Below are 25,610 nucleotides of genomic sequence, written 5' to 3'. Positions count from 1 at the left end.
GGGCTCTCACCGAATAGGGAACTCACCGAATCGGACTCACCGAATCGGACTCACCGAATCGGGCCATTCCGTACCTTAGTACAGGTTATCTGAGCACCTAGCAATTTAATTGCACAGTTACTGGATCAGGGTTGCCAGATTAAAATCTTCCAAAAATCATCTTTAATCTGCCAAGCCAATTATGCTTAGTTTACCCCTAAGATAAACTGAAATGAAACCCACTAAAATGACCTAATATGCTTTTCATTTTTAGATTTCATAGTTACTTTGTTAAAAGCAAATGATTAAAACCGAAACATAACCACCATTTACTTCACAAACAACAAGATAGAACCACAATTTTGTCACAAATTCAATGGAATTCAACTAATCTTATGAGTTTTATGAATCTGCCAAACTTAAAAATTCTGCCAACTCAAAATTTCGCTGCCAAACAGCTTAAAATTTTGCTAAATTTCTCAAATTTTGCAATAAAATCTGCTAAGTGGCAACCCTGTACGGCCTGTGCTGGATCAATCTTCATGTTCTGTGTGGCATAACTAAACGTTGGAAGAATTAAATGATATTTTACCACACATTCTAATTCATATAGCCTAACAACTTAAACAATAGAAGAAATAAAAATTGCATGGTCGGGGCTCCTGATGCACCCTAATGAGGAGGCTGAAGACAATTTTTCACGTATCTCAAATTTTGTCATGAGCGTTTTCTCACTCATTGGCACCATTTCCCCACTACCTCGAGAGAATTTAAAAAAAAATTTCAAAAACGAGCCACCCTAGTATACATATGCTGGATGCTCTGGACCGAGTATTTTTTTTTATATTGTGATTTCGAGGTATCACAATAAGGCATTCAACTCGTCAAAATCAAACGATGGGTACTCATACTGGTAATTATATTACGGTATTATGTATTGCAGTAGCTTGTAAGATACCATAGCTTGGTGAGCTTTTAAAATGCAGTCATAACTTACTTAAATGACATTTAAGATAGTGGAACACTTTTGTGCAAATTAAGTTTTTATATGCTATTTTGTAAAAATTGGAATTGCTATTTGGCATAATGGCATACTTACTGCATGGCTCGAAAGTGGCTGCAAGCAGGCAAGTGGCCAGAGTACTGAAGAATGATCCTGAAAAAGGAGAATTACTTCTTCATGAATTATGCGATCAATTACTTTCCCCTGAAAAGGCACATTTGAACAGGTAGCAACTGGAAAATTTTCTATTTACCCTTTTTTTACTTTGATATCTAGAATTGTGGATTGTTTGTTTGAATAAGGTTTTTAGTGAGTACTTGTTATCTGTATTTTTACTATAAGTATTTATTCTACTTAAGTATATTATTTTTTACATTAGACTTTTATGATAACAGAGTTTTGAGGTATTTTGATGCAATCATGCATGTTGTCGTTAATTGGCTTGTGTGTTTAAGAAACTTTACATTTCTGAAGTTTCATGATTTGAACTCAACAATTAATTATTTTTGCCCATAACACATTTCACCAACCAAGATAAACAGTCTTAGTTAGGAAACTAATACTTTTTAGCGTTTGATAAGTTCACATTAAAAGGATTCAATTTGGAGTTGTTACTCCGAAAGCTTTTGGAAAACTGTTTTTCCGTTCTTTATATGCCCTGATTGTTTATTGCGTGAATATATTTGCAAGGAGAGTGCAGTACATTGATTCGTGTTTGATTCTTTGTAGCTCATAAAACATGTGTTACTGTTAGGCCATAGGTTGTCAAGGTTTATTTTCCCAGATCCATTGCCAAAAAAAAACTCTTAAAAATCTTAACTGCTCTGGCTTAGCTGGTTTTGTGGTATGTTAAACCAGATTTATCTTACGTTACAGTTCAGACAGCATCGAATGGTTGAAGGTTTTATTTGACGAAGAACCTTTTGAAAAATTCTGCAACAAAGTTCGTAACTTGGACTGTTCTTCTCTATGTGGCTGCGTATGGACAGCTCAATTTGTAGCATACCGTTGTCGAACCTGTGCTACCTCTCCATGCATGTCCCTTTGTGCCGGTAATGTTTAGTTCAGCTTTAAATAATGGTTTGTTTTTGTTATATATATATATACTTGTTTTCAAGTTGTCCTTGTCATCGTTGAAAGTTAAAGCACACAAGGACACTTGAATACTCATAAGGTGGAATATGTTAGCCACTTATCTGTGAACAGTAACAATAACATGAAGACTAGGGTCTGCTACTATTCGGTGAGTCCGATTCGGTGACTCCGATTCGGTGAGTTCCTAACCTCTAACCCTAACCCCTAACCCCAAACCCTAAAACGACAATGATAATTAGGCTACGGTACCCGATAATTTAAAAAAAAAATTAAAAAAATCCCCCTTTAAGGGATCGGACTCACCGAATCGGACTCACCGAAACGGGCCATTCCGTGAAGACTATATGGAAATATTTCTAAGTTATTGCGCAATTTTTTTAGTTTCATTCTAATAGATGTGCTGAAATTTGAAAGCTTTCAGAACGATTTTATATTTTTCTCAAGTCTAGGTAAGTCACAATATTGCAAGCTACCTCTTAATATTGTCTTTAAAAGTGGTACAACTGATCTAAATTGTGAAATTCTACATATCAGAGATTTATCTTGGCACTGGCATTTTTGTATTCTTAAACTCAATTTTCTTTTCTAGCCTGCTTTGAATCAGGCAACCATACGGGCCATGATTATAATATATTTCGAAGTGAGGCTGGAGGAGCATGTGATTGTGGTGATGCAAGTGTTATGCATCCCTCTGGATTCTGTTCACATCATGGACCCAATCGTGTTCCTTCAAACCCTCAACCTCATGGATTTTTAACTGCAGGAAAGGTTAGGAAATAGAAATTAATCAAGTTGTGTTGTAAAGCTGCTCTGATTTCAATTTTTTTTTATAAAATAACATAAATAAGTTTGACATATTGACTTAATTCTATTTAAATAAGGCGTACATTCTCTGCGGTCATTTATTTGTTCAGTTCTGTTCTTTAACTACCAAGTGGCAATATCTGATTTTAAGTTGACCATTTTGACGAAGCACTTTGAGTGAAAACTAGTATATATCAATGTTTTTCTCGTTTAATTTTCATATCCAAGGTTATTTCCATAAATACGAGACAGTTTGCGTAAATAAGAACTAATCAGTAATAATGTAGACGTTGGTGTCTCTTAACCTCTGGTACGGTTTCTTTATGTTGCTGTAAATTAAAAGCTACACAAGACATAATGACAGAGCTATGGTGAGGTGGATATGCCCAAAATGACTCGCAGACAGAGTATCAAGTGGAGAATTGAGAAGACGGCTTGGCATTCACTAAGTAGAAGAGGTGGTACGATCGAGGAGGTTCCGTTTTTATGGCCACATACAACAAATGGAAGAGGACTCCTGGCCTAAGAAGGTTCAATCGTTGGAAGTAGAAGGGCGTAATCCACGTGGACGATCAAAGAAGAGGTGGTGCGATAACGTGCGGAGCGATTTCCGAAAGAGGAACCTTGTGGCGGTCAACGTTCAAACAAGCAGCCATGTTCAAAAAGTTATATGATTTATTGATAATGCTTCGCGACCTTAACGACGATTTTTCAGTATCTCATTCAAATAGAATCGCTCTGCATGTTTATCAGGTTCTATTGGATCGGATGTTTTTGGCAGTCATACAAATGCTCCGAGCAATGTCAGCAAATATAACCGATGACGCTGATGACAACTTTTCATCAGAATACGATGAGTTTCTTGCATTTCTTCTTGAGCTGATCAAACTTGGTGAGTAGGCTAAAGTTATTGACTTACAGCGTCTGTTACTTGATGAACTCAATTGGCTCCAACCAGCTAACGATTAGCATCCAATGACGGGTTACATATATAAGTCCAATGGTTTCTGACGAATCACCTTCGGTAATAGTATTGTGTGAAGTTGGTCGTGGTCGGTTCCCATCCAGTTGTGAATTGACTTTTAGCAACATTTAATATTCACAACTTTGCAAAACTTTTTAAAAACTTTAGAAGCAATTATAAATTATAATCAGCACATCAATTTAAACTTTCGCGCACCAACTCTCTGGCCATGCTGAGTGACTGCATTTTTGCACCCTTGAGTTAATGAGAACTAAATGCGCTATTCCCGATCGGTTTATCTGCCAGTGTGCAATGTGTGAGTTCTAGTGAAGGTATGACTGATTCACTTCGATGTTTCAGGCTCACCTGTACGCAGTCATGTAACCAAACTTCTTTTGAATGAATCACTTTATTCTGACATCAACCGATGCAAAGGGTATAGCTGTTTGGAAGACGTCAACTCGCCCATTCATTCTTTTCATAAACAAACCATTCAATTCTTTCATGAAGCTGTTCAAGTGAGTATCAACGTTAATTTATGGTTGCATGCATCATTTGTAGTAATGCAGCCTGATTTTCGGATGATCAATTATTATGGCAACCATGCCAACAATTTTTACAACGCTACAGTTTTTCACGTGATGTAATGTATCTTCAAATGCTTTTCTTATGTGTATTTTCGCCCATAAACATATTTTTAAAGGACCATTTATCAAAACTGGCGGACACTTCTAGCGGAGACAAAAGCCTGGTCATGCTTAATTGCTTATTAAAGATAGAACAAACGGATAAAGAATTTATTTCAGCAAATGTAAACTGCATTACTCAATACTCATGAACGCATCGTTGGTAATTTCGAAATCAAGCATTCCCTATGTCTCACATTGTGGTACTTAATGCTCTTGCTCATCTCAAAATCTCATACGATGAACACCCACTTTAGAAGCAAAGCAATGAACTAAGCGGCTCAACGCAAGCGATGGTCTTTATGGACACTTTTCACTCAGCTGCACTTACTGTTTATAATAGTTCACATGCAAAGAAACTTTTACAACGAGCGGAAATTTCTCGATGTCTACCGCATTCGGGGTCAGTGGTACACTGGTTCATTAATTTTGGTAAAGGTTTGACTTGCCAATGCCTATTTTTTCAATAGAACGCTGAACACCTAGTCATACCTCATGGAATAAGGGATGCCGATCGAATCATAATGGATCGCCAGTACAACAACTATCTGGATGAAATCATGTTCTGGATAGTTCAGTAAGTGGTGATAATGGTACGACAGGTTTATGTTATATTCACTTTCGATTGATTCAGGATGCAAATTGGTCACTACACCAGTAGTTCAGCACACCTCTGAATTAATGTTTTTGATGTTTTAGTGTATTAATTACCTCAAAAGTTTGCATGCCTTCATCCATGGCTTACTACATAGTGAGATGGAAAAGTCGCTGCAGACAACTGGTCAGTGGTCAACCCTGATGTTTCGGGATGAAGACCAGGCTTCTGTGAAGCAAAATGGATGATTATGCTGTGCTTTGCCATCCACAAAAGTTTACAGTTTTGCTATCATCTTTAAGGGGACACTCCTGATGGAAATAATTTTTATCATTTTTTATATATATATACCTAAATAACAAACTATTTTATCAGGATACTGGATATGCTAAAAATTTCACTCCATTCAATGGCTTTGTGTTTTAAAACTTATTTAGAAATAAAAGTACTCCGGCATTTTTTCAATGAATTGTTGTTAGAAAATTTTGTCGTGTGCTACAATCAATATTAAGTCCTTGCTACTATTGATTTCAATTTCCTTCAAGCAAATATGCAAATGAAAGTAGACTAGAAACAGCTTCATTTAAGTTTGCAAAAACAGCTACTTAGATACAACATAATGTGAAGCATTTTAAGGGATAAATGTGAATTATGTAGCTTGTATTTTGCACTTTTACCAGTGTTTTTTTAATGCTGTTTTTTTCGAAAGTCATTTTTTGATGTTTAAAACTACCCAATTTACAACTACTCATTCATTTCTTGTCAGAATGGCATGAAAATTTGCAGATATAACCAGTTGGCCTATATAGTAGAAAAATGATCTATGAGAACATTTTTGCTATTTTTGTGTATTTCAACTTAAATTGTGCAAAATACTGAATTTTTCTAGTATGTATAAATTAAAACTTTATTTATTTAAACATACACAGGTCTGCGGAAGAAAATCTATCATTATTCATTATTATATGGATAAGGGATGGAGATAATACCAGAAAAAAGTTAGGGATGATATAAGATCTCCCTTCAGACTTATTAATTTTTTTATCGGTGGTAAAATTTTTCAAATCATGGAAAAATACACACATTTTTAGACCAATTTATTAAGGACGGTGCTGAAATCAATATTCCATCAGAGTGTCCCTTTAAAAGTGAAATGAAGACGGACATAAAATCTGTTTTTCAGTTTGTTTATTTTCTCACTAATATATTTCAGTTTCAAGTTCCCAGAGTCTTTGATTCTGGTGATCTTGAACCTTTTACCTGATACGGACATGAAACGAGAGTTTTCTATCCGCTTCACTCGGCACTACACGCTGATAGCTGCCTCCCTTCCACGCGCTCGGAACGTAGACCAGTTATCAAACAGGTGAACTTTAATGACAATTTGTGGGGACATCACCGGATTAAAACTGGACTACTACTACTACTTGTTTTACCTGTTTCACATGTTTTACCAGCACGCTATACCGGCTTCTTCCTGATATATGTATATTTTTTTATTCTAATGTGTTCTGTTTCAGAGTGGTTCATATATCAGTCCAGCTTTTCAGTAACGATCAATTGGCGTACATGCTGGCGACAAAGGAAAGTCTGCTTCAGGTATTTTGATATTTTTGTTGTGACAACACTGAACGGCCGACATAGGAAAAGCCAGCAATAAAGAATATTGCACGGTTACCACCAACATGAGTAAAATTTGAAGATTATGTTACATTGACATGGCTGACGAATATTAGAAGAACAAAAATCTGGACTTGTCGTCACTTAAACTTTTATGTGTTAACTGCGTTTGTTAAGTTTAAGCTACGATCTTTTAATAATTGTGTGTGTTGTGCGTTATAGCCCTAATCTTCACAAACAATAAAAATATTATATAGTTAATTTTCTTAGGTCAATTGTTAAGTAAGCCTGTACAGTTCTTAGCGGTTCTTTCAATTAGTCGACTTTGACGTGATAATGGTCCTTTAATTTTATAATTTAGAAAGACTATTTTACATAAACGCTTTGTTTTTAAATTCTTGATATTGTTCTAACATCAAGTTTGCTGGTTCGCATACCCCAGCAGTCATTGATAAGATGTTTCAACGAAAGATTTATGACCACACCATCTAGAGGTCTTTTCCTTGCCACCTTTGCTTTTACTCACACTTAATCTTCCCTTCTCCGAAGTCTGCAGCCAGGGAACAGTCAAGCGAACCAGAGATGCTCTTCACGTTTGAATGCTAATTGTTCTGTATTACATAAAATAGATAATATCAGAAGAAAATATTGAAATTATCGTACACTTGTAAGCTATTGTCATTGGACATAATTTCAACATTTTACGACGATGAAACGAGTTGATAAGACGTTTTTCCGGTCGATTTACTAATTCTTATTAAGTCAACAAAAAGTTGAGAAGTAGGATTTCAAAAATATCTTTTTCGTTATTAAAGCATGACTATCTTCGCAGATATTTATGCTTTCCATGCATAACATCGTTGCTCCGAACTTGATTTCATCAAACACCGTAGACATAGACTTCCATCAGTGTGTATCTTGTTCAAGTGAAGACATGAAATCGAACACGTACTGGCCGATTGTTACCGACTTTGTCAACGTGCTAAGCCACGAAAACGTAGCCAGGTTATTTCTCAGCAACATTGAACTGCTCAAGTGAGTATGGCATCAATTGCAACATGAGATTTTTTAATATTTGGGATTAAAATGTGTCTGAGATTTCTTACCCGCTTCGGCGTTGATTAGCCGGTGATGGTATGTGATTGGTAATTGGTATGTTTATTGATATGTTCAAAAGTAATGAAAATATTTGCTTCTGATAGAACTTTGAAAAATTCTAGTTTAGGAAATCTGACAATCGTGAAACAATATTATGAATTTATTGAAATAATCTTTTCTCTGCCACTTTATCGTTTTTATGTATAGAATCTATGTTTATTTCAAACCGTGGCTTCAAACAAAGTTGTGTCAGTTGTGCTTAATTATTGTTATTTTTGTCAAGTTAATTACATCCACTAGTTTTTTGTAAGCCTACGTGAAAAGGCAATAAATTCGCATGTTGCACTCGCCGCACAGGAACGATTTGTTAGTTTTGATATGATAGTATCAATAGCAATTGTTCACTAATAAAGTATTTGTGAAATGTGGCATGCCATGTGTTTTGTTTCTTATTCGGCCTGCACTACTGCAACCAATTCGGATTATTTAAAACGCCTTGTTAAAATATTTTTTCTTTGCAGTTATTGGCTCCAAGAAATTCTTTGCTTCAGCTGCATGGCTCTCTGCCGCCGGGCTTTGGACATTCATGTTGAGTTCGAACCTCCAACAAATCAAGTCCTGGTGGCTTACTATACTGAACGAGAGGCCTGCGCGTCCCCTTTGTGGTGCATGCTTGCGTTGCTTGAGGTAGCAAAAGACTTTGTAAACTTTATGGTGTTGGAAGGTTTTGCTTTGGTTTTGCCTACAGTATCTCAACACAAGTCTGTTGGCTGCTCCTGGGTCTGGAAGCTTCATTTTCGATTGAAATCACTTGGTTAGGATGATTGTTAGGTCCATTAGTTATAGCCATTGCATTGTCGCATTTGCTGTTCCCCGTCAAGTACTTGTTTGAGTAAAAGTTGAAAGTAATCCGCCACAAATAGTGATGCCGTGTACTAGGACAATAATCACCACTTCTTTTTTTATGTGCAATCAAAATATTGAAGCAATTTATCCGTTGAAAGTGAAATGGTTTAAATCAGTGGTTCTCAACTTTTTTTTTCTTTCGTGGCCCATTTTCGTTGCACAAAAATTCTTATTGCCCATTAATTGTCTATGCAAGAAAAAAACTGCAAGATATATTTAAAAACAAAAAACAGCAGAAAATGTCCCAAAACAGATTATTTTATACCGTGCATCAATAACATGCGTGCTCCTGAACGTTATTGACCAACTTGTAGTTACAGTGGTTCTCAACATTAATGCCGTATTCCTCCTTTGAAAGACACAAGTAGCCTATTGTCAATTTCTCTCCACAATAATTCACAAAAAAAAGACTAAAAACAGATCTGCAGAAAATTCAGTTGGCTACCACTTTCAGTTAGGCTATGACTTGATTGTAATCACAAAGTGGTCTATTACATCATAAAGTGCTGTAAAAACTCAACGTTGATTTGAAACTATTTGCTCAGTCATAAATAATTTAACCATTTCAATTGATTATTTAGATAAATTTACCTTTGATTTACATTTCTTCCCAATTCGTTTCAACACGATTATTTCTCTTTTTGAGTTAAAAATTTCTTCTTACGGAGCCAAGTGGCTCTCTATAACAACCACACTGTTGTAGTTGCTTAAAATCAACGTTCGTATATTATGCAACAGACGGCATTGATTACATCACGCCACCAAAATTATTATTTCAATAATAAGAATGGAAATTACCATTCTGCAGCACCATTCATTGTTGCTACAATCAAAACAACTAAATAAAACACACAAGTGTAAAATTAACTATAATAGCACAAATGAAACTAAATTTTTCACTAACTCTGTTAATTTTGTAAATAGGTCTGTGGCCCACCTCAAAATCTTTCCATGACCCACTAGTGAGCCATGGCCCACTGGTTGAAAACCGCTGGTTTAAATTGATACCAACACTAAGCATGTTACGTAACTCCTTTTTCTAGGACCGGAGCACCGCCGATTTGAGCATCAGCGTGATTGGTTGTGTACGAGAAGCCTTGACGGAACTGTTCGATGCTTTAGGCTACGATGCCACACATCCTCTTCCTTACAATCAAATAAGCTTTCACTATCCGCTGCATCGTTACATGGCACATTTCCTCAGCAATGCTATTAAAAAGCAGGGCAAGTCAATTCTCCTTTACAAACTTGATGGTTTCAATTTTAAAATTGTTTTTTGAATTCTAATTTGACAAACGTTAGTGAAGCACTAAAGAAGAATCAAGCAGCGCAATATCAGAAATCATATTTAGCAATAAATTTCAAACTGATTTTCAACGTTCAAGATCAATATTGTTGCCTAATTTAATTCACGAAGTCAATACCTTTAACGTTGCTCACTGTTTTGATCTTCCTAGGAGTCACATTTCAAGATTTGAAGATTAGCCAAGAAACAGCAGTGACGTTAATGGGTCATCCATTGCAAGTATGAACAATGAACATGTCACAGTATTCTCTATAACCTTCACCGCTGTATATAAGTGAACGCACGGAAACGTGATCAGGACTTTCTATCGCGGCTGACCTGTTGCAGACTACTTGGCACGAATTCTACTTTATTCATTGACATTAAACTTTATTCATTTTCTAAGATCTTCACTGTTATACTGTATATACGTGAACGCACAGAAACACATAAATTAACAAGAATTCGAAAAATAACAACGTACTGTCAGACATATTGTTTTATCGTTTTTTTGTTACGATTATATACCTGTTGGCATTTGTAATCGTAGTTTTATTTTCGACTTAGATGTTGGTGACTAGTTTCGAAATCAACTCCGGGATGTGGGTTCGCAATGGAATGCACATGCAATCTCAAACCCTCGCCCACAAGCAACATCTTTTTTGCAAATTTTTCATTGATGCAGACCTGTACATGCTTCAGGTAGGTTGGTATTGGCAATGGTTGGTTTCTCTGTTAAGGTTTTTGCATCGTAATGGAGCAAGTAATAAACGCATTAATTACAAAGTTGGCGCAAAAATATTTTTAGCACTAGCGTTTTTTTATATGAATGCTTGTTTTCTAGGCAGCTGCATCATCATCACATGCAGTTTTTCATAATTTTATTGGTTAAATCGCAATGTCTTATTTTCTACTATTTCACTCATATGTCACCAACTTATTTCTGAGAGCTTTTCTTTTGAAAATGTATTAAAAAGCTTTCGAAAATTTCAGCAAGAGTTTTACTGGCTGAAGATAAACAGTTTCATTCCGGCAGTTTACCTGCAGTTTTACTTTTTAACCGATTGATTCTCTTCACCACAGTTTTGCGCCTGCATCCTACCTCCTGACTACGTCGTAGCAGCTATATTCGAGCGGTGTCGCGTCATTTCTACCTTCAAGTTATGCGACATGGCAGTTCTGCTCCCTCACATATACAGCCCGGACGGGAATGTAGGCGAACCAACTGAGGAGAAACTTTTCCTGATGCTTGAAGCTGCTTTCAATATTCTTCAATATATTCTCTCCATCAAATATCACACGGGTGAGTTTGAGAAGAAAATGTCGGCAAAAATAACAGAATTACATTGCTCTGCAAGGACAAATTGTTTGAATAATTGGGACAGCTGATTCTAAAGTGGCCCAAGTCAAAACTAGCGGTTTTGAGATAATCGAATTTAAAGGTTCATTTAAAGATAAAAATTGTCACTGAAGGTTTGCAATCTTTATTTTGCATGTAAGAAAACTTGAGCGGGCAAGAAACTGTTTGTGATAATTGGTTTATCGCGGTTTATTACGTAAGTTTTAACTTGGGCCATTTTTCTATTATGAAATCTAGTTAAAAGTAGCGACCCAAAGTAGCTTGGACAGATGATAAAAACTTTTTTCACAACAAAAAGCCCAAGTAGAAGTTTTTGCATTTAAAAAAATGCTTCTTGCTTGTTTTGACGTCACACTAGAAACAAAGCTTTTAACATTTTGTTATTAAGATGACCAAACAACAAAACACTGAAACCACACAATTTTCCAAGCCAGAGAGTAACCACTCTCGCACTGAGTTGATCACCAACAATAGAGATTGTGTCATTTCCCAGTTTTGGCGTTTGACGATTCAGGCTGATGAAAAATTACTCTTGTAATTTATGGTTTAGTTCAACAATGCCTCGAAATGTTTCTACGCTGATCAAAAGGCTCGTGTTTTCAATTTTGTATTACCCGGCAAAGAAAAACCATTCTTTTACCGTGGTTGAACGTCTGCAAACGCTGAATCAATGTAAAGAAAAATGATTTTCACCCGGATATTCAGCCAGCAAATCAGTCCTTTTTGCATTCTTGAAAAGATATATCGTAAAAAGAAACTGATTTGCTGCTGGGTGGTTGCAGTGCATCGCGGTTTAAAGCTTCACAGCGTATTACCATATTTCTATGGTTTTCACGGTTGTGCAATGATCTGATGTAAAGTAATTTATCTGGCAACCTAACATCCAGTTGAGGTGTGGACATGCAAAAACAACACGATTTCGCTAATATAGAATAACGATATATAGAATAAACAATGTGAGCAGTCAATTCAGAAATGTCATATGTTTTCTTCATACCAATATGTGAAGCTTTGTTCTGATTTAGGTAGCATTATTTTTTGCTCTTATAAACAGGTTTATCCGACGAAGAGCTGGTACGGGCAGAGATCATTGCTGTACTGGCAGCGAAGGCTTCAACCTACAGCTCATTGACGGACTACATCCCGCAGAGTCACGACTCCCACAGTGGGGCTAAAGTGCGACACTACACTGCCATTCTCAATCAAACCTTGCAGAAATACGCTCAGAAGCGAGAAGGTATTTTCCGAGCAAATTTTTAGTGTAAAGTTCCCTTGAAAAAACGAGAAGTTATAAACTAAAATTTGAAAGCAATGATTTTACTCAAGAACCTGACTTTGCCATCAGTCTGGTGACGAACGCATCGGTTTGGTTTCCCAAGCAAAATTAATTTAAAACAGTTTTCCATCGGTTTAACTGTCTACAGTTTCTGTACCCTGTTTGCTTATGACTTATACTTAACTTTTCAAACTGTTTTTTCTACTGATTTATCAGGTAGCCGCCATATTTTCTGGTCATCCAAAATGGTTGCCAATTGTGCAGAATTTTTCGAGTAGACATGGATCTATTATGATATCCGTGATTCTAACGTGAAGCAAAGCATCACGTAAAGGACTTAATTTCCTATAGTCCTAAAAGGCTTTTTATTATCAATGGTGCTCAACTGCTCATGCAGTATCCGTTCTTTGGCTTTTCTAGGTAACGCTATGGAACAGACAACCTACGTGCCCAATGCTGAGGCTTGGAAACTTTATGATCCGGTCTTCACTCAGTTCAGATCTTTGTACAAGAGAGAAGTGCAGCAGGTATTCTAAACGTATTGATACGACGTATCTTCATAAAGTGTAGCAGCATTTTGAGTTAACAGAACAATGCAAAAGTAAATAGACAAAGTTTTTTTTTTGGCAAATAAAGTCAACCTTTGCCCACGTTGTTTGGTATAATAATTATGTATTTATAATACAACAAACCATATTCTTGTCTAATACTCTATAATCTATATATTTCAAAATTTCACTAAAACCGTTTTTTCGATCCAAAAGTTTGTCTTTTTTTTGTTTCTCATCATTTGAAGTTTATCGTCATCTTTCTTCTGCTGTAGTTTGGTGTTCCACAAGCCACAGGTCTTGTCCAATTGCGAAAGCCTGCTTCTTTTGAAAACCAGCAAGCATGTGTTTATAGGCTACTTTATGTACCTTGCACTTCCCTGACAGAGCGAAGGGGCAGTAAATGTCAAGTATCTTTTACGATCTTCCTCTTTTCAGGCCCACACAAGCTACGCTCAGCATTTAAGCGCAGACGAAAAAGTCGACGCTTCGGGATGGGAAACTAACTATTGGCCTCCATTTTTACGTGAGTGTCATGCGATTGCTTATTGTTGGTGGTATCCAAATACCTCAGATAATAAAGGTGTACATTTTCCAAAAAAAAGGAAATGTTTTGACTTAATTCTTGTGGTATAGATCCATCTAGTTTTGTTATAATGAGCGAAATGAAACAAAAAAGAAACTTTTCGTTGCAATGATCAAGTCAACTGATCGTATAAGTTGACTTTACACGTTTTGAAAATGATTTTGCTGGTGTTACAAATCAAAATTTAAAGTAATCTATAGCGCATGACAGCTTTTCGCTCTTCCTTCCTGAAACTCACAGCATAGGCTACGAAACAAAATGTCATCTTTTAACAGAGGCTAGGTTGCTTGTGAGTTGTGACAAATCCCCGTTCCCATTTTTATTTACAACATAAAGCTAAACGAAACATCGTCAAAAGTAGGTTCGCACGCACTGCTGCAGTGCAATCGTGTTTATTGACAACTTTCATACTCCCTTTACTCCCAGCCATGCATGAATTCAACGACACCTACCGACCACTCGGTGACCTGCTCCGTTCCAGAGTACTGCATGGCTTCATCTTTATCGTGCTGTACAACCATGAGACTGTAACAGACGCTGTAAGTAATATAACTTGTAGTTTCATTTTAACAACCTGGTTGGGCCGAGTGGTGAGGGCGTCTGTGTGACACTCGAAAGGACATCGGTTCGATACCCCTCCAAAGCACGCGCTGTCACGACACGACATTTTATGTCATGCCGAAGTAATGGGAGCAGCTGATTCGCTGATTACATGTTTCTTTGTTGCTTCTAGCTGATGTTGTGTTTAGCAGCTGTCGCAAAAGGCGCAAATAGAAACTTGATTATTATTAATTATTGCGTCGAACCCCGCAATTTTGGAAGTATTCCCTTTTTTCATAGGGTAAAAATTTAGATTAAACTTATTCAGATTGAACAAAATTGTTTTGGAATGATACAAGGATACTGTGGATTCGGGATGTAATCTTACCCACATTTTCGTTTGTTTTTGCTTTGCTCCGTTTTCTACACTTCAAGTCCTAACTTCGACAGAAGATACAATGTTTATTGTCAACCTTATAAACACTACTAGTAACTGGCTGTACACAAGTTAGCCCTCATTATTTAATCTTAAAATACTTCAAAAATAGCCTTCAATTTTTCTACAGACACTTGCAATTGCGTTGCATGTACTGGAAGCTTCCCTGTCTCTGCCCAGAGGCTCTGAAGTACCAGGTGAATATTTCAAATGTTATTTTAGCGTTAATTTGAATCTTATCTTTAAAAAAAATTTACTCTACAAACAAAACATAAAGTCACCCTCAGAAAGGTAGTCTTTAACTTAACCATACAAAACTATTCTTTCTACATTGCTGAAACTTGTGGTGATGTTTAAATGATGTAAAACGAATAACTTCTGTTTGTTATACAAGTGACATTGTACGTTGCACAATGCACATGCTTTCCTACATGTGACTTTCTATCATTATATAAATCTTAGGTGCACAAATGTTACGGCCGGATGCCCTTCCTGGCGCCAACCAAGCATGCCATTGGAAATGGTAGATACTCCTCCGGCTAAACTGCGTGGAGCGCCTACGTGTTTTTATCGCTGTTCGCCCCTTTAGATCTGCCCCAATTAACGAAAATAGGCTTGCCACGAGTAGGCTCTGGGGCGGTCTTGTTGTTAGACAACCTGGAATGAGGAGACCAGTGAACAGGGAGAGGCTATTGACTTGCGCATCACCAGCTGAAAGGTGCTACCTCTCCAGAGCCCTTGAGCTCTGTTCGACATAAACCATAGTCTTTCTACAAGATGTCTGGTGTTCCATTCCGGATAAACTTTAAGCTAATATTTAAACTTTAGAGCTCTTCAATTGAAATAATCGAGTTTTATGCAATTGTGTTTTTAGATCGCTCGTCTGGAGCCAGCCATTGGTTTTACGATGAGTGGTACGCTCCTATACGAGACTGGTTCAACACCACGGACCCATATGCTAACATTATGAAGATTGTGTCATTTCATGGTCCTGCAGCGCACCGGGAGGGCACGATGTTTGAAGGTAAATTAATTGTCACTTGTGGAATAAGTTCCCAGACTGCAAATCAACCGTTTTTTTTTTTTACTTTGATTCAACATCTGCAAACGATGAATCAATGTAAAAAGTGGCTGATTCGCTGTATGGGTTACGATCATGCCGCTAAAGGTGAAACTCAATTTATTACGTAGCTGTCAGTTGTTATACATCATCCGCACCGGCTATCCGGCATTCGAAACATAGCGAAAGGCAAAAACACTTTTAAACCTTGTCAAGCTGCAAACAGTGAAGTCGTGCTGTAATGGCAATGCAAATACAAACGTATCAATCTAATCATTTTTATTGCAGGTGGATTTTCTGCCGACAACAAAGTACACACCGGGGTAAGCGAGTCTTCTACTTTAGATCCAATCTCGACAATGCAAAAAAGAAAATTGCACAGTAACTCATTGGAAGTGAATTGTCGGTCTTCAGTGGTTGATCGAAAACTGAAAGAGCCGGTTTTGAAATTTAGTCCTGACGGCTTCACATAATTGTGTAAAACATGCTTATGAAGCTTTTCTTATGACGTCGTAATGTTTTTGCCAAAAAACTGATCCATTGATTGAGTTCCACTGAATTAAGAGCTGTGCTTAAATGCATAGCAAACATCTATAATTGTGCATATAACATCAAGTTCGAAATCCGAGCATGCACACAGTAAGACAAAACATGTTTTCTTTAATCACTTAGATACAACTCCGGCGTTGCTACTGTTTTATGTTACAAATTGTTTGTGCCATGTCTACTAATCGACATCTACATATTGTGAGTAGCTGCAGACAGTGGCACATCGTTTCGACCTTCAGGCCTTTGTAGTGGGTATGGCCACGACGGTATATAACTCACTTGGGACGATTTTTCATTTGTGGTACGTAAAGAACCATAAAATGGTTCTTTTGCCGTGCAATTTCTTCTCGCGAAACCTTTTATACTTTTTACATTATCAGGAAAGCATTGTGAGCTTATTGATGAAGCTCTACTGCAAGTTTGATGGATCAGTTTTTGTCTTGGACGATACCCGTTTACATGGTCATGATGGCCCAACGTTCCGTCCACCAACCAGGCAAAATGTTGTTTCCAATATTTTGCATTTGGCCGCTTCCAACAGTAAGCCTGTGGAACAGGTTAGAACACTTTGTGTTGCATTTTTTGTGTTCCTCGTGTAGGTAATAAAAAAGAAGGTGAAAGTTCTACATTGCGCAATCAAATCAAGCGTTCATTTGGTGCAATTAATGGGTCGTAAGTTTTAAACTAGCTACGCAACGATGGCTGTGACTGTGTCCTTGGGTGTGACGATCAAGAGACACGCAACTAGGTAGGGTGGTTTGAAGGTTCAGTTATCATAATATTTGAATTTAACAGCAAACCTGAAAAGGACAGCTTTTTCACTACAATGTTGAACTGTTGATATTATCCGCAGAAAAAGAACTTCACTGATTCAAAGAAAGAGTCAAGTTGTGAAGTGAATTCAATAAATCACTCTGAAAATTTTTTCTTCCCATACTTTCAGCTAATCCGTGTCATTTGCAAGAGCCATGAGCCGTCAATGTCCGTTTCTTCTCCTTCCAAAGGTGACTCTCCCGTGGAGGATAAAGCAACACGACGGAAGAAGGCCAAAGAAGCCCGAGACCGACTGATGAATCAGTTAAAGCAAAAGCAACTGCGGTTTATGGGTATTTTTATTACTTTTATTAACTAAAGCATCGTTTATAGCAAATGCGTCAAATTATAAGATGTATTTTGCATTAAACCCATTTTTCTGATATTGTAAATTATCCATCTGCATTTCCCTCACCAAGGATCTCTGAGGTACTGTAAGCGGGGTTTTAGTTTTGTCTTTTTGCATGTTTGTTTTAGCTTGTTGTTTTCACCAAATTACTATCGTTTTACGTGAGAAGTTTTTTCACCTGGTATTGCAGAACATTCTCAAGAGGATGTGAAGTTAATGGACGCAGCCAACACCTCTATGTCCTCCTGTGATTTAACCGAAACCGACGCCGAAACCAGCATTTCTGCCGAAGATTGGGGACTGGAAACACTACCCCAGCACGAGTGTGTAATATGTGGACAAACGGAACCCGAGTTGGAAGCCCTGACTGACGCAAGCCAAGCAGAAAACAGTTTGATGAGTCTCATCTGTTTTGTTCAACCCTCTGCAGTGTTAGGTGATAAAGCAAACATTTACTTGATGTTGAAACTTCTGTGAATGGAATAAACGTAGACGGAAATCGTTACTTTTTTTAATGATGTTTTGTAACTCCAAACACATCACCTTTTTTCGGCGTTGTATTCTAAATATAGTCAGGTTGAAATGTTACTACTTTTTACTATTACTTTAGGACATCGCACAGACAGCCCCAAGAACTTGTCCCATCACAAGTTAAGTGGTCGGTTCAAAGGTTACACCGCCGACTGCCGCTACTACGTACTGCGAAGATACCAATCTTGGAAATCTTTACAACATAGAAAACTAGCAAACCCCGATATCTTTCGCGGTGAGAACATCCGATGAAAAGTAAACCATCTGTGTTAACGTAACATTTCCAAACGTTTTTAACGCTTTTCCCGTTATAGTTTGTTTTACTGCAGGAAAATCTGATCCCTAGTTGTTTTTGAAAGAAATTTATTTATTAAAATTCTGCACCATTTCTTTTTATCCGCTTACCCGTTTAATCGTAGTAATGCATCAATAAAATGTCAACACTTTTTTAAAAACCTTTTTTTGGCAGACCAAAATTTGTTGGCCACCGCCATCGGATCCCATGTATCAACATGCGGTCACAGAATCCATCTTTCTTGCCATAACAAGTACATGGAAAGTGTCCATCGAGACGAAATGTCCTTCCTCAGATTCGACATGTTACGTGGTTTTCGTTGTCCTCTCTGTCGTCAGACGTCGAACTTTGTTCTGCCTTGCAACATACGACAGAAGCAGAGGAATTGTGATGGGTGCGTTTCTCAAAACTTGTCTGCTGTTATGTTCGGTACTCGCTATATTCTCGACAACGCTTGTAAAATTGAGATGTCTCCATATATTGTATAATGGACGAATCACGAAACAAAACTAATATTTTGTAATAATAATCGTGTTTTTTTTTGCGCCCATTGCGATAACATGATGCCCTACAGTACACTGCGATCACAGATGCGATACTACAGGATGCAGCAAAGCGACATATAGTCTTCGAGTCAGCTGCTCTCCTTATTTTGGCTTGCCATTAAGTGTCTTTTACCGAGATACAGCCGCGTGCTCTGGAGCGGTGTCGAACCCACGTCCTTTCGAACGCCGCGCAGACGTTCTCACCACTCCGTTACGCAGCCGACAAACTGTAAACAGTGTGAAATGTACGAGTTAGAGCCCAACGCCAGCCAAGGCTAAAGCGTAAGCTACAAAGAATTTTATTGTGAAAAACAGGCTGGCTGAGCGATTCGTCGGATGGTCACTGTCCCCAGTTGAGGTGTTCTTCCCAGATTTCAAATTAACCGTTTTTTACATTAATTTGACGACGTTGCTCTGCAGACGTTGAATCAATGTAAAAAACGGTTGGTGTGCTGTCTGGATTTGTTTATGTCTTGATCTAAAGCAAAGTTATTTTTTACGTCGTTTCAATGACTCACTATGTAGACTTGTAGAGTCAATACAAACATTAAATTTTGTAACTTTCGTTTTTCTGTTTCATTCTGTAGAATACCTGACCATCGAAACGTACTATCCAAAGTTTGGGTGGAAAGCCATATTGATATATCAACTATAAACAAGTCCGCAACTAATGGAGCTTTAATGGCCCCTTTTGAAGGCTCAGATACGGGTCATCACGTTTTATTGATCTCGTTAGTGAGATTCAACTTGGAAAATCACCTGATGCAGATGCAGCATTTAACGAAGCAGGCCTCAGTTGGGCGAGCCATGTCTCCACGCTCAGCTACCTTGACTAGGAAGCTACCAGTGGGTAAGTGATCTTGTTATACTTGTACTGAAACGTTCTGTATCATAACACGCTGATTGTAGTATTGATAGTGCATGTGCAGTACGTAAATGTCCCGTATTCAGTTTCTGAGCCTCATGTGTGCGTACTATATACGCATATAGCACTTTGTAAAAATCACACTTATTTTTACCACTTTCTACAGGTCCCTTGTTCGTATATCTTTTGCACGTTTACAAGTTCAAACATTCAAGGGAAGAAAAAGAAAAGCAAACTGCTGATGTGGACAAGTTGCGAAGTCTTCTCCAGGGAAGAGGGGAAGCTCTTGCTGGAGACACCCCTTTGCTAATGAGCGACCCAATCACGCTGTTCTTGAAGGTGAAACAAACTGCATGGCGGAATAACGCCTGATCGTGTTGATTTTTATAAAAACAAATCAGTATCAGTTCTCATGAGCTGGAACATTATCTATTTGGTTGTGGTCGGGCGGACTGATGACGTAGTTTCACAGATGCGAAGTTTGCCCTCTAGAATAGCAAAAGGCCACCTACTGATTAGCACTAAAGTTTTGCCAGTAAAGCCACCAGATATATCTTGGACTCAAAGTAAATGACTGTGTTGCTATTTTGCTCCACATGCTGCGTAAAGCCTTAATTGCATGGGATTCTTTCACTTGTTTGCATTCCGTTAACATTTGAAATCTTCTCTGTGTTTCAGGTGAGCATGGAAAGTCAACTTCTGCTCTCCTCCTTCCAATCCAACGTCCAACTTTTGTTCCCACTCGTATTCGTACAAGGACTTATCAACATAAGCTGCAAGTTTTCTTCCGAAGAGCGAAGGTGTGAGAAAAAAATGTTTTAAAAAGATTTATGTTTTACAGCAAAATGACAAAATCGCATGTTTCATCTCTGGGCTCAGTCATAGCTGATGAGCACAAGAAACAGCATCAAGAATGATCATAAAATCTCTTAAAACTACTTAGAATTAATAAGATTTCAAAGTAAAAGTGCGTTTGTCGCTCAAAACAAAACCCACTTGTTTATTTTAAAAACATTTAAGGATCAATGCACTAACCCGTATTAATGTGTGAACGTTCCTTTAAAAGGTTATAGGCAAATTCTTCGTAAAAAGTTGTTCGTAAAACAATTCTTCGTAAACAGTTGTTCGTAAACAGTTGTTGGTGAAATGAAACCCTTATAACAATTCTTCGTAAAGCATTTCTCCGTATACATCAAATCTCAATTGCATACACGAAGAAGTGCTTTGGGAAGAATTGTTTTACAAAGAAATAATTTTACGAAGAATTGTTTACGAAGAACTGTTTACGAAGAAAACGCCGGACACCCCTTTAAAATTAATCGGTCACTCATTCGCTTTCAGAGCATGGAAGAACAACGTCAGTGTCTCTGTAGGCGGCATCCCGTTCTCCGGAGATAGTATAGAGTCCCTGCTGGGGACTGTGATCCGGTTGCTTCCTCTGCAGTTTTACGACATATCGGCTGGAGGAGCGACCCATTCATCATCTTATCCTGGTGGGGGGTTCTCCACCACTGTGTTTTCCCCTCAGGTTAGTTGGCTTTTCGTACTGCTAAAGTTTTGTTTTTGACGATGTCTTTTATATATATCGTACTTCACTCTTGAGACTTTGTTGCCTGATAGTCGATGATACCGTCTTGGTTGCAAGATAGGACACGTGAGTGTTACTGAACTTAGCACTCTACACATCTAAGGAATGGGTTTAAGTAGTAATCATGACGTGTCTGCGCGGTTTCCTCAAAGCGACCTGCGACCTGTATCTGCGATCTACACAGCGCTACGTGAAATCAATGTATTTACATAAAAGCTTAGATCTAATCTATGCTTTGCAATTTAAATAGATACAAAGGCCAAATAATTTTTGGCTAAACGTTGACCATGTTCACATTGATTTGAAATTCAATATGTTTCTCAAACGTTGATAAGAAAATGTCTTGAAGTTATTTGAAAATACTGTACCTTAACGTCGCAACAATACTTGTATAAAAAAAAAAACAGTGCCCTTGCATTTTAACGTGCTCCAACTTTTCCAATCATTTGGCAGTCCGTGTCCAGTGAACTGGAAAACATGACGATCCACTTCCTTCAACTGGTTTCCTTACTTCAGTATCACCTTTTCAACTTCCCGGAAGATCCCATCTCCAGTTCTTCGGATAATCAATTCGGACGTCTCGCATCCTATTTAGGTCTGTCATCAGTTGCCAATCTCTACCAAGTTATAATCTAACATTTATCTACTGTATCTAAGAAAAAATTAACCAGTTAAATACAAAAAGTATAAAATTCAAATTAAAGATTAAGTTAAATAAAAACAAATCATTGTTGCATATTATACTTCGCCGTGTAGGATTATTATACCTTACCACGTTCATCTATTATTTTTGATAGGTTTATGCGAAGATGCTGATGGTAGCGTGGATCCGATTAGATGCTTGAAATGGGAAAATCCAAGAAGCATTCTCACACAATGGTGTTCGGAGGTGTGGGAGTTCAATCATTTGCTATGATGGTCAAATATGGCTTATTTTAAACAGTTGCTATAAACTTTGTATTTTTGTCCGCTGCAAACACTCTTTAAACAGATGAAATAAAGACTAAACACTCTGTAGTCTTTAAGTGTCTTTAAGTTTTGTGAAATGTAAGTTTTCTTTGATAAATTTTGTGATAAACGTCGCACCCAAACAATAGCCGTAACTTTCGGAATCCGTCCGTTTCGCATGATTTAGCAGATTCAGCAAGCATTGTGCATGCTGGAGTGAATATCTTCACCCGAGACTAACTTGACGTTCCACCATGCAGGTTTCAAGCTTTTATCGTTCGAGTGACGAAATATCTTGCAAATTGCTGACAAGCCACAAGCCGTGGACGCCACCAAAGCTCGTGGACTTGCCGCATGAATACAGCACTTTGTTTCAAACCTACAACAAAATGGTGAGCTCAATGCGTTACCCTGTTTTGCTTCAGAAAATGTACAGCTAAATGACGACATTTTAGTTTGTTGAAAGCATTATATATCCATCCGATGAAATGTTCAAGTTTTTTTGTTTTTTTTACTTGTCGTTAGATTAATTGGTGGTACTGTACATGTGATAAAAAATTTTCTTCAGACTTTGTTAATAAATGTTTTGCATCGTATCCAGACATACATTTGGTTGACATTGTGTATCCATTATCCAGCCAAAGAGATCGTAGTTTAAAGTTCCATTACACATTTTGTTTTAGCCTGTGCCTCTTGCCGTCGACCATTTGTACATGGGTAATTTTTTTCGTTTGTTGTGTCAAGTACTGAGATTATTTTACCACACTATCGAAATAGTCATTCCCTCTGTAGCAGTTGCTTGGCGTAAGTTTAAAATATCAATTATTTTTGTTTAAAGTAAAAAGTAAAGATTTTCCAAAGCTCCAACAAAAATCTCATATCTCTTCATGTCACCTCAAATTCCAGGCATGCCACAGATGTAAAGCCATCCCTAAGGATGCTGCACTGTGCCTTGTGTGTGGAGAACACCTATGTTATAACACCAAGTGCAAGCCGGCTATACCCGCAGAGAGCAGCGACGATTTGCTCACAATTCCCGACGACCAGGCCGCTTTGCGGTCAGAACTTCGAGGTTGTTGTCGCCACGCCAGGCAGTGTGGAGCGGGAACCTGCGTTTTGCTTTTGGTAAATTCATCTGACATTATCATCATCAGAGGAACAAGAGCATGCATATGGGGTAAGCATTGAACTATTTCATTTAATTTCTTGATTTTCTTGGAATGCTTTTTGGACTAAGAAAGCTTTTTAGAACGCTATCAATTTCTTGCACTAGGTAGCAGCGATATGATTTTGAAATGTGAACACGTTGAATTATGTGTAAGCACCGCGTATCGTTTAAATATCATATAGGGAATCTTACAGTGTGGGAGATAATGCTGAAAAGTTGCCAATAATCTAACATGAGTTACTCAGAAACAATGCTTCGCTTTGCTTAAACAAACACAATGACATTTCAGCACTACAGATCTGTGCTTGTTTGTAATGTAGACTGTAAAAGTTAATTTTTAAGCCTTAAACGTTCTTAAAAAGATCAAAGTTTTCTTCATCAAACTTCCAGGGTCTCACGAACTTTGAATTTGTGAATACAATTTCTTGAAACATAAACATTCTGTCAACGCCAATTGATACTTTGATGCACGACTCTCCATAAAGAGACAATTGCTCACAGTATGCTCCTCATCAACTCTGGTCCTCCAGTAAATCATCAATCTAACGAGTTATTCTTCCAGGGACACTCTATCTGGATGCGCACGGTGAAGAAGATAGAGGGTGGAGAAGAGGGAAGCCTCTTTTCTTGAAAAAGGAGCGGTTGAATCTGCTGGAATCCCAATGGGTTCAGCATTCGTTTGATAATTCCGTTAAAGACTGGAGCCCGCATAGAAACCAATTATGATACAAAATTAAAAGTTTTCGAGTAAAAACGTGCTACACTTAAACTTCCCTTGTGTGTTTTTTAACAAAGTTTCAACACAAATAAAAAGTGTTATTCACTCGACTGACCCCAGACAGCAAAATCCCTTACTTTTACATTGATTCAAAGTCTGCAGGCGTTGAATCAATGTAAAAATGACGTATTTTGCTGTCTGGTACGTTAACATTCACAAGGCGTTGCTTGCCACACTCTTATCTTTCCAAACAATTCATTTTTCGACACCCGAACGAAACTTGGTATTTTTAAGTTGATCCATCCTCGCAGAGTGATGCCCGTTATCTTCGATTGTCGTTTGCTTAATGTGCTCAAGAATTGGCTTATTTTTTATTTATTACGTTTTCCTTGACGTCACAAGCGTAGATTGTGTTTGTTCTTTTCGTATCTATTGCTCTGTCATCTCGTCGGATTGTTATTTTCTTTATTGAAATCTCAGGAGCTTGATTTCATTGCTTGGTTTGTTTAAGTTTTTAAATGTGAGTTAAAGTAAACTGGATTTACAAGAAAGCTACATCAAATGAGTAGATTTGTTTCCTAACATAATCGTTATTTAACGTTGTTTAATCGCTGAAATTCAATAAAATCAACAAATACTAAAGTAAATGTATGATTGGAAGTTCAGATGATTCTGGGTTGTTTTTCTCACATTTTTTTTGAATTTTTTTTGGTTTTGTTACTTGAAAAAACATTTCTTGAACATTACTGAAATGAATATTGCAAATACTGCAACATATTTTGTCTGTGTTTCTACCTTTACATTGTAACTTGTCAGCAAGTACTGACAGATGTTTATTGTTCAACTTGTGTGGTGGTAGGCCTGACAAAGGTAGGAATTACTTCACTGAGCAGAAGTTGGTTTGAAAAATGTGAGCTCATTCGGTAGCGACATTGTTTATGGGTGAATCTTTCTGGCTTCAGTAATTCAAAGGTGTTGTGCCTAGCGGTTGACACCATGTTGTGGTCGAAACAGATCGAAAGTTTTAATCTGTATCGCGCTTTTATTGGAATTTGAGAAAATTTCAAATTTTCAATGCCTTTGTCAATTTTTGTGATTGGTTTTCGCATAATTTTGTAAAAAAGAAAACACTGAAGGCTACCTAAAATTCCCATTGATTGCTGTTCTGTGGGTGTGCTAACCTACCTTACTAAACGTCGGTTTTGTCAGCTTCAAATGTTTTAGTTTCAATCTCCCAGATGTAATTTTTACGATTTCAGATGTTAAATTATATTATTTTACGCTACAGTTATTGTAAGTAGGCTGCATCCTTTTTGTCTTGACTTAGTAGTTCTGATGCTATGAGCCAGATTACTTCATTTTTTTGTTTGCAAACAACTAAAATAAACTGTTATACTCAG

The 25,610-nt window shown here is 37.5% G+C and overlaps 1 protein-coding gene across 1 annotated transcript; it reads left to right on the top strand.

Moving 5' to 3' along the window:
• The first annotated feature begins 1,065 nt into the window (after positions 1 to 1,065).
• LOC145764510 (E3 ubiquitin-protein ligase ubr3-like) lies at positions 1,066 to 25,610 on the top strand. The gene is made up of 35 exons (XM_082576127.1): positions 1,066 to 1,211; positions 1,859 to 2,034; positions 2,667 to 2,845; positions 3,635 to 3,773; positions 4,206 to 4,363; positions 5,002 to 5,108; positions 6,340 to 6,492; positions 6,647 to 6,725; positions 7,579 to 7,781; positions 8,366 to 8,531; positions 9,794 to 9,974; positions 10,208 to 10,275; positions 10,603 to 10,737; positions 11,119 to 11,338; positions 12,450 to 12,632; positions 13,092 to 13,198; positions 13,658 to 13,745; positions 14,232 to 14,344; positions 14,912 to 14,978; positions 15,656 to 15,805; positions 16,130 to 16,164; positions 16,771 to 16,947; positions 17,334 to 17,496; positions 17,743 to 17,988; positions 18,163 to 18,318; positions 18,553 to 18,772; positions 19,511 to 19,773; positions 19,955 to 20,127; positions 20,467 to 20,588; positions 21,130 to 21,316; positions 21,830 to 21,971; positions 22,174 to 22,265; positions 22,585 to 22,716; positions 23,231 to 23,501; positions 24,055 to 25,610. Exons 1-35 carry the CDS (start codon positions 1,066 to 1,068, stop codon positions 24,216 to 24,218), a joined length of 5,361 nt encoding a protein of 1,786 aa, XP_082432253.1. The 3' UTR covers positions 24,219 to 25,610.

The sequence above is a fragment of the Aplidium turbinatum genome, chromosome 2 (genome assembly GCF_918807975.1).
Source record: "Aplidium turbinatum chromosome 2, kaAplTurb1.1, whole genome shotgun sequence".
NCBI classification, from domain to species: Eukaryota; Metazoa; Chordata; class Ascidiacea; order Aplousobranchia; family Polyclinidae; genus Aplidium; species Aplidium turbinatum.
Note: the sequence above shows the minus strand (reverse complement) of the source record. Positions and strands in the feature narration are given on the sequence as shown.

Excerpts from the sequence above, each read along its gene's own strand:
- LOC145764510 (XM_082576127.1), top strand. The coding sequence starts at position 1,066 with ATGGCATACTTACTGCATGGCTCGAAAGTGGCTGCAAGCAGGCAAGTG. Across the intron at positions 10,276-10,602 it reads TAATGGGTCATCCATTGCAA|ATGTTGGTGACTAGTTTCGA; the intron begins GTATGAACAATG and ends TTTTCGACTTAG. Across the intron at positions 13,746-14,231 it reads CTATTGGCCTCCATTTTTAC|CCATGCATGAATTCAACGAC; the intron begins GTGAGTGTCATG and ends CTTTACTCCCAG.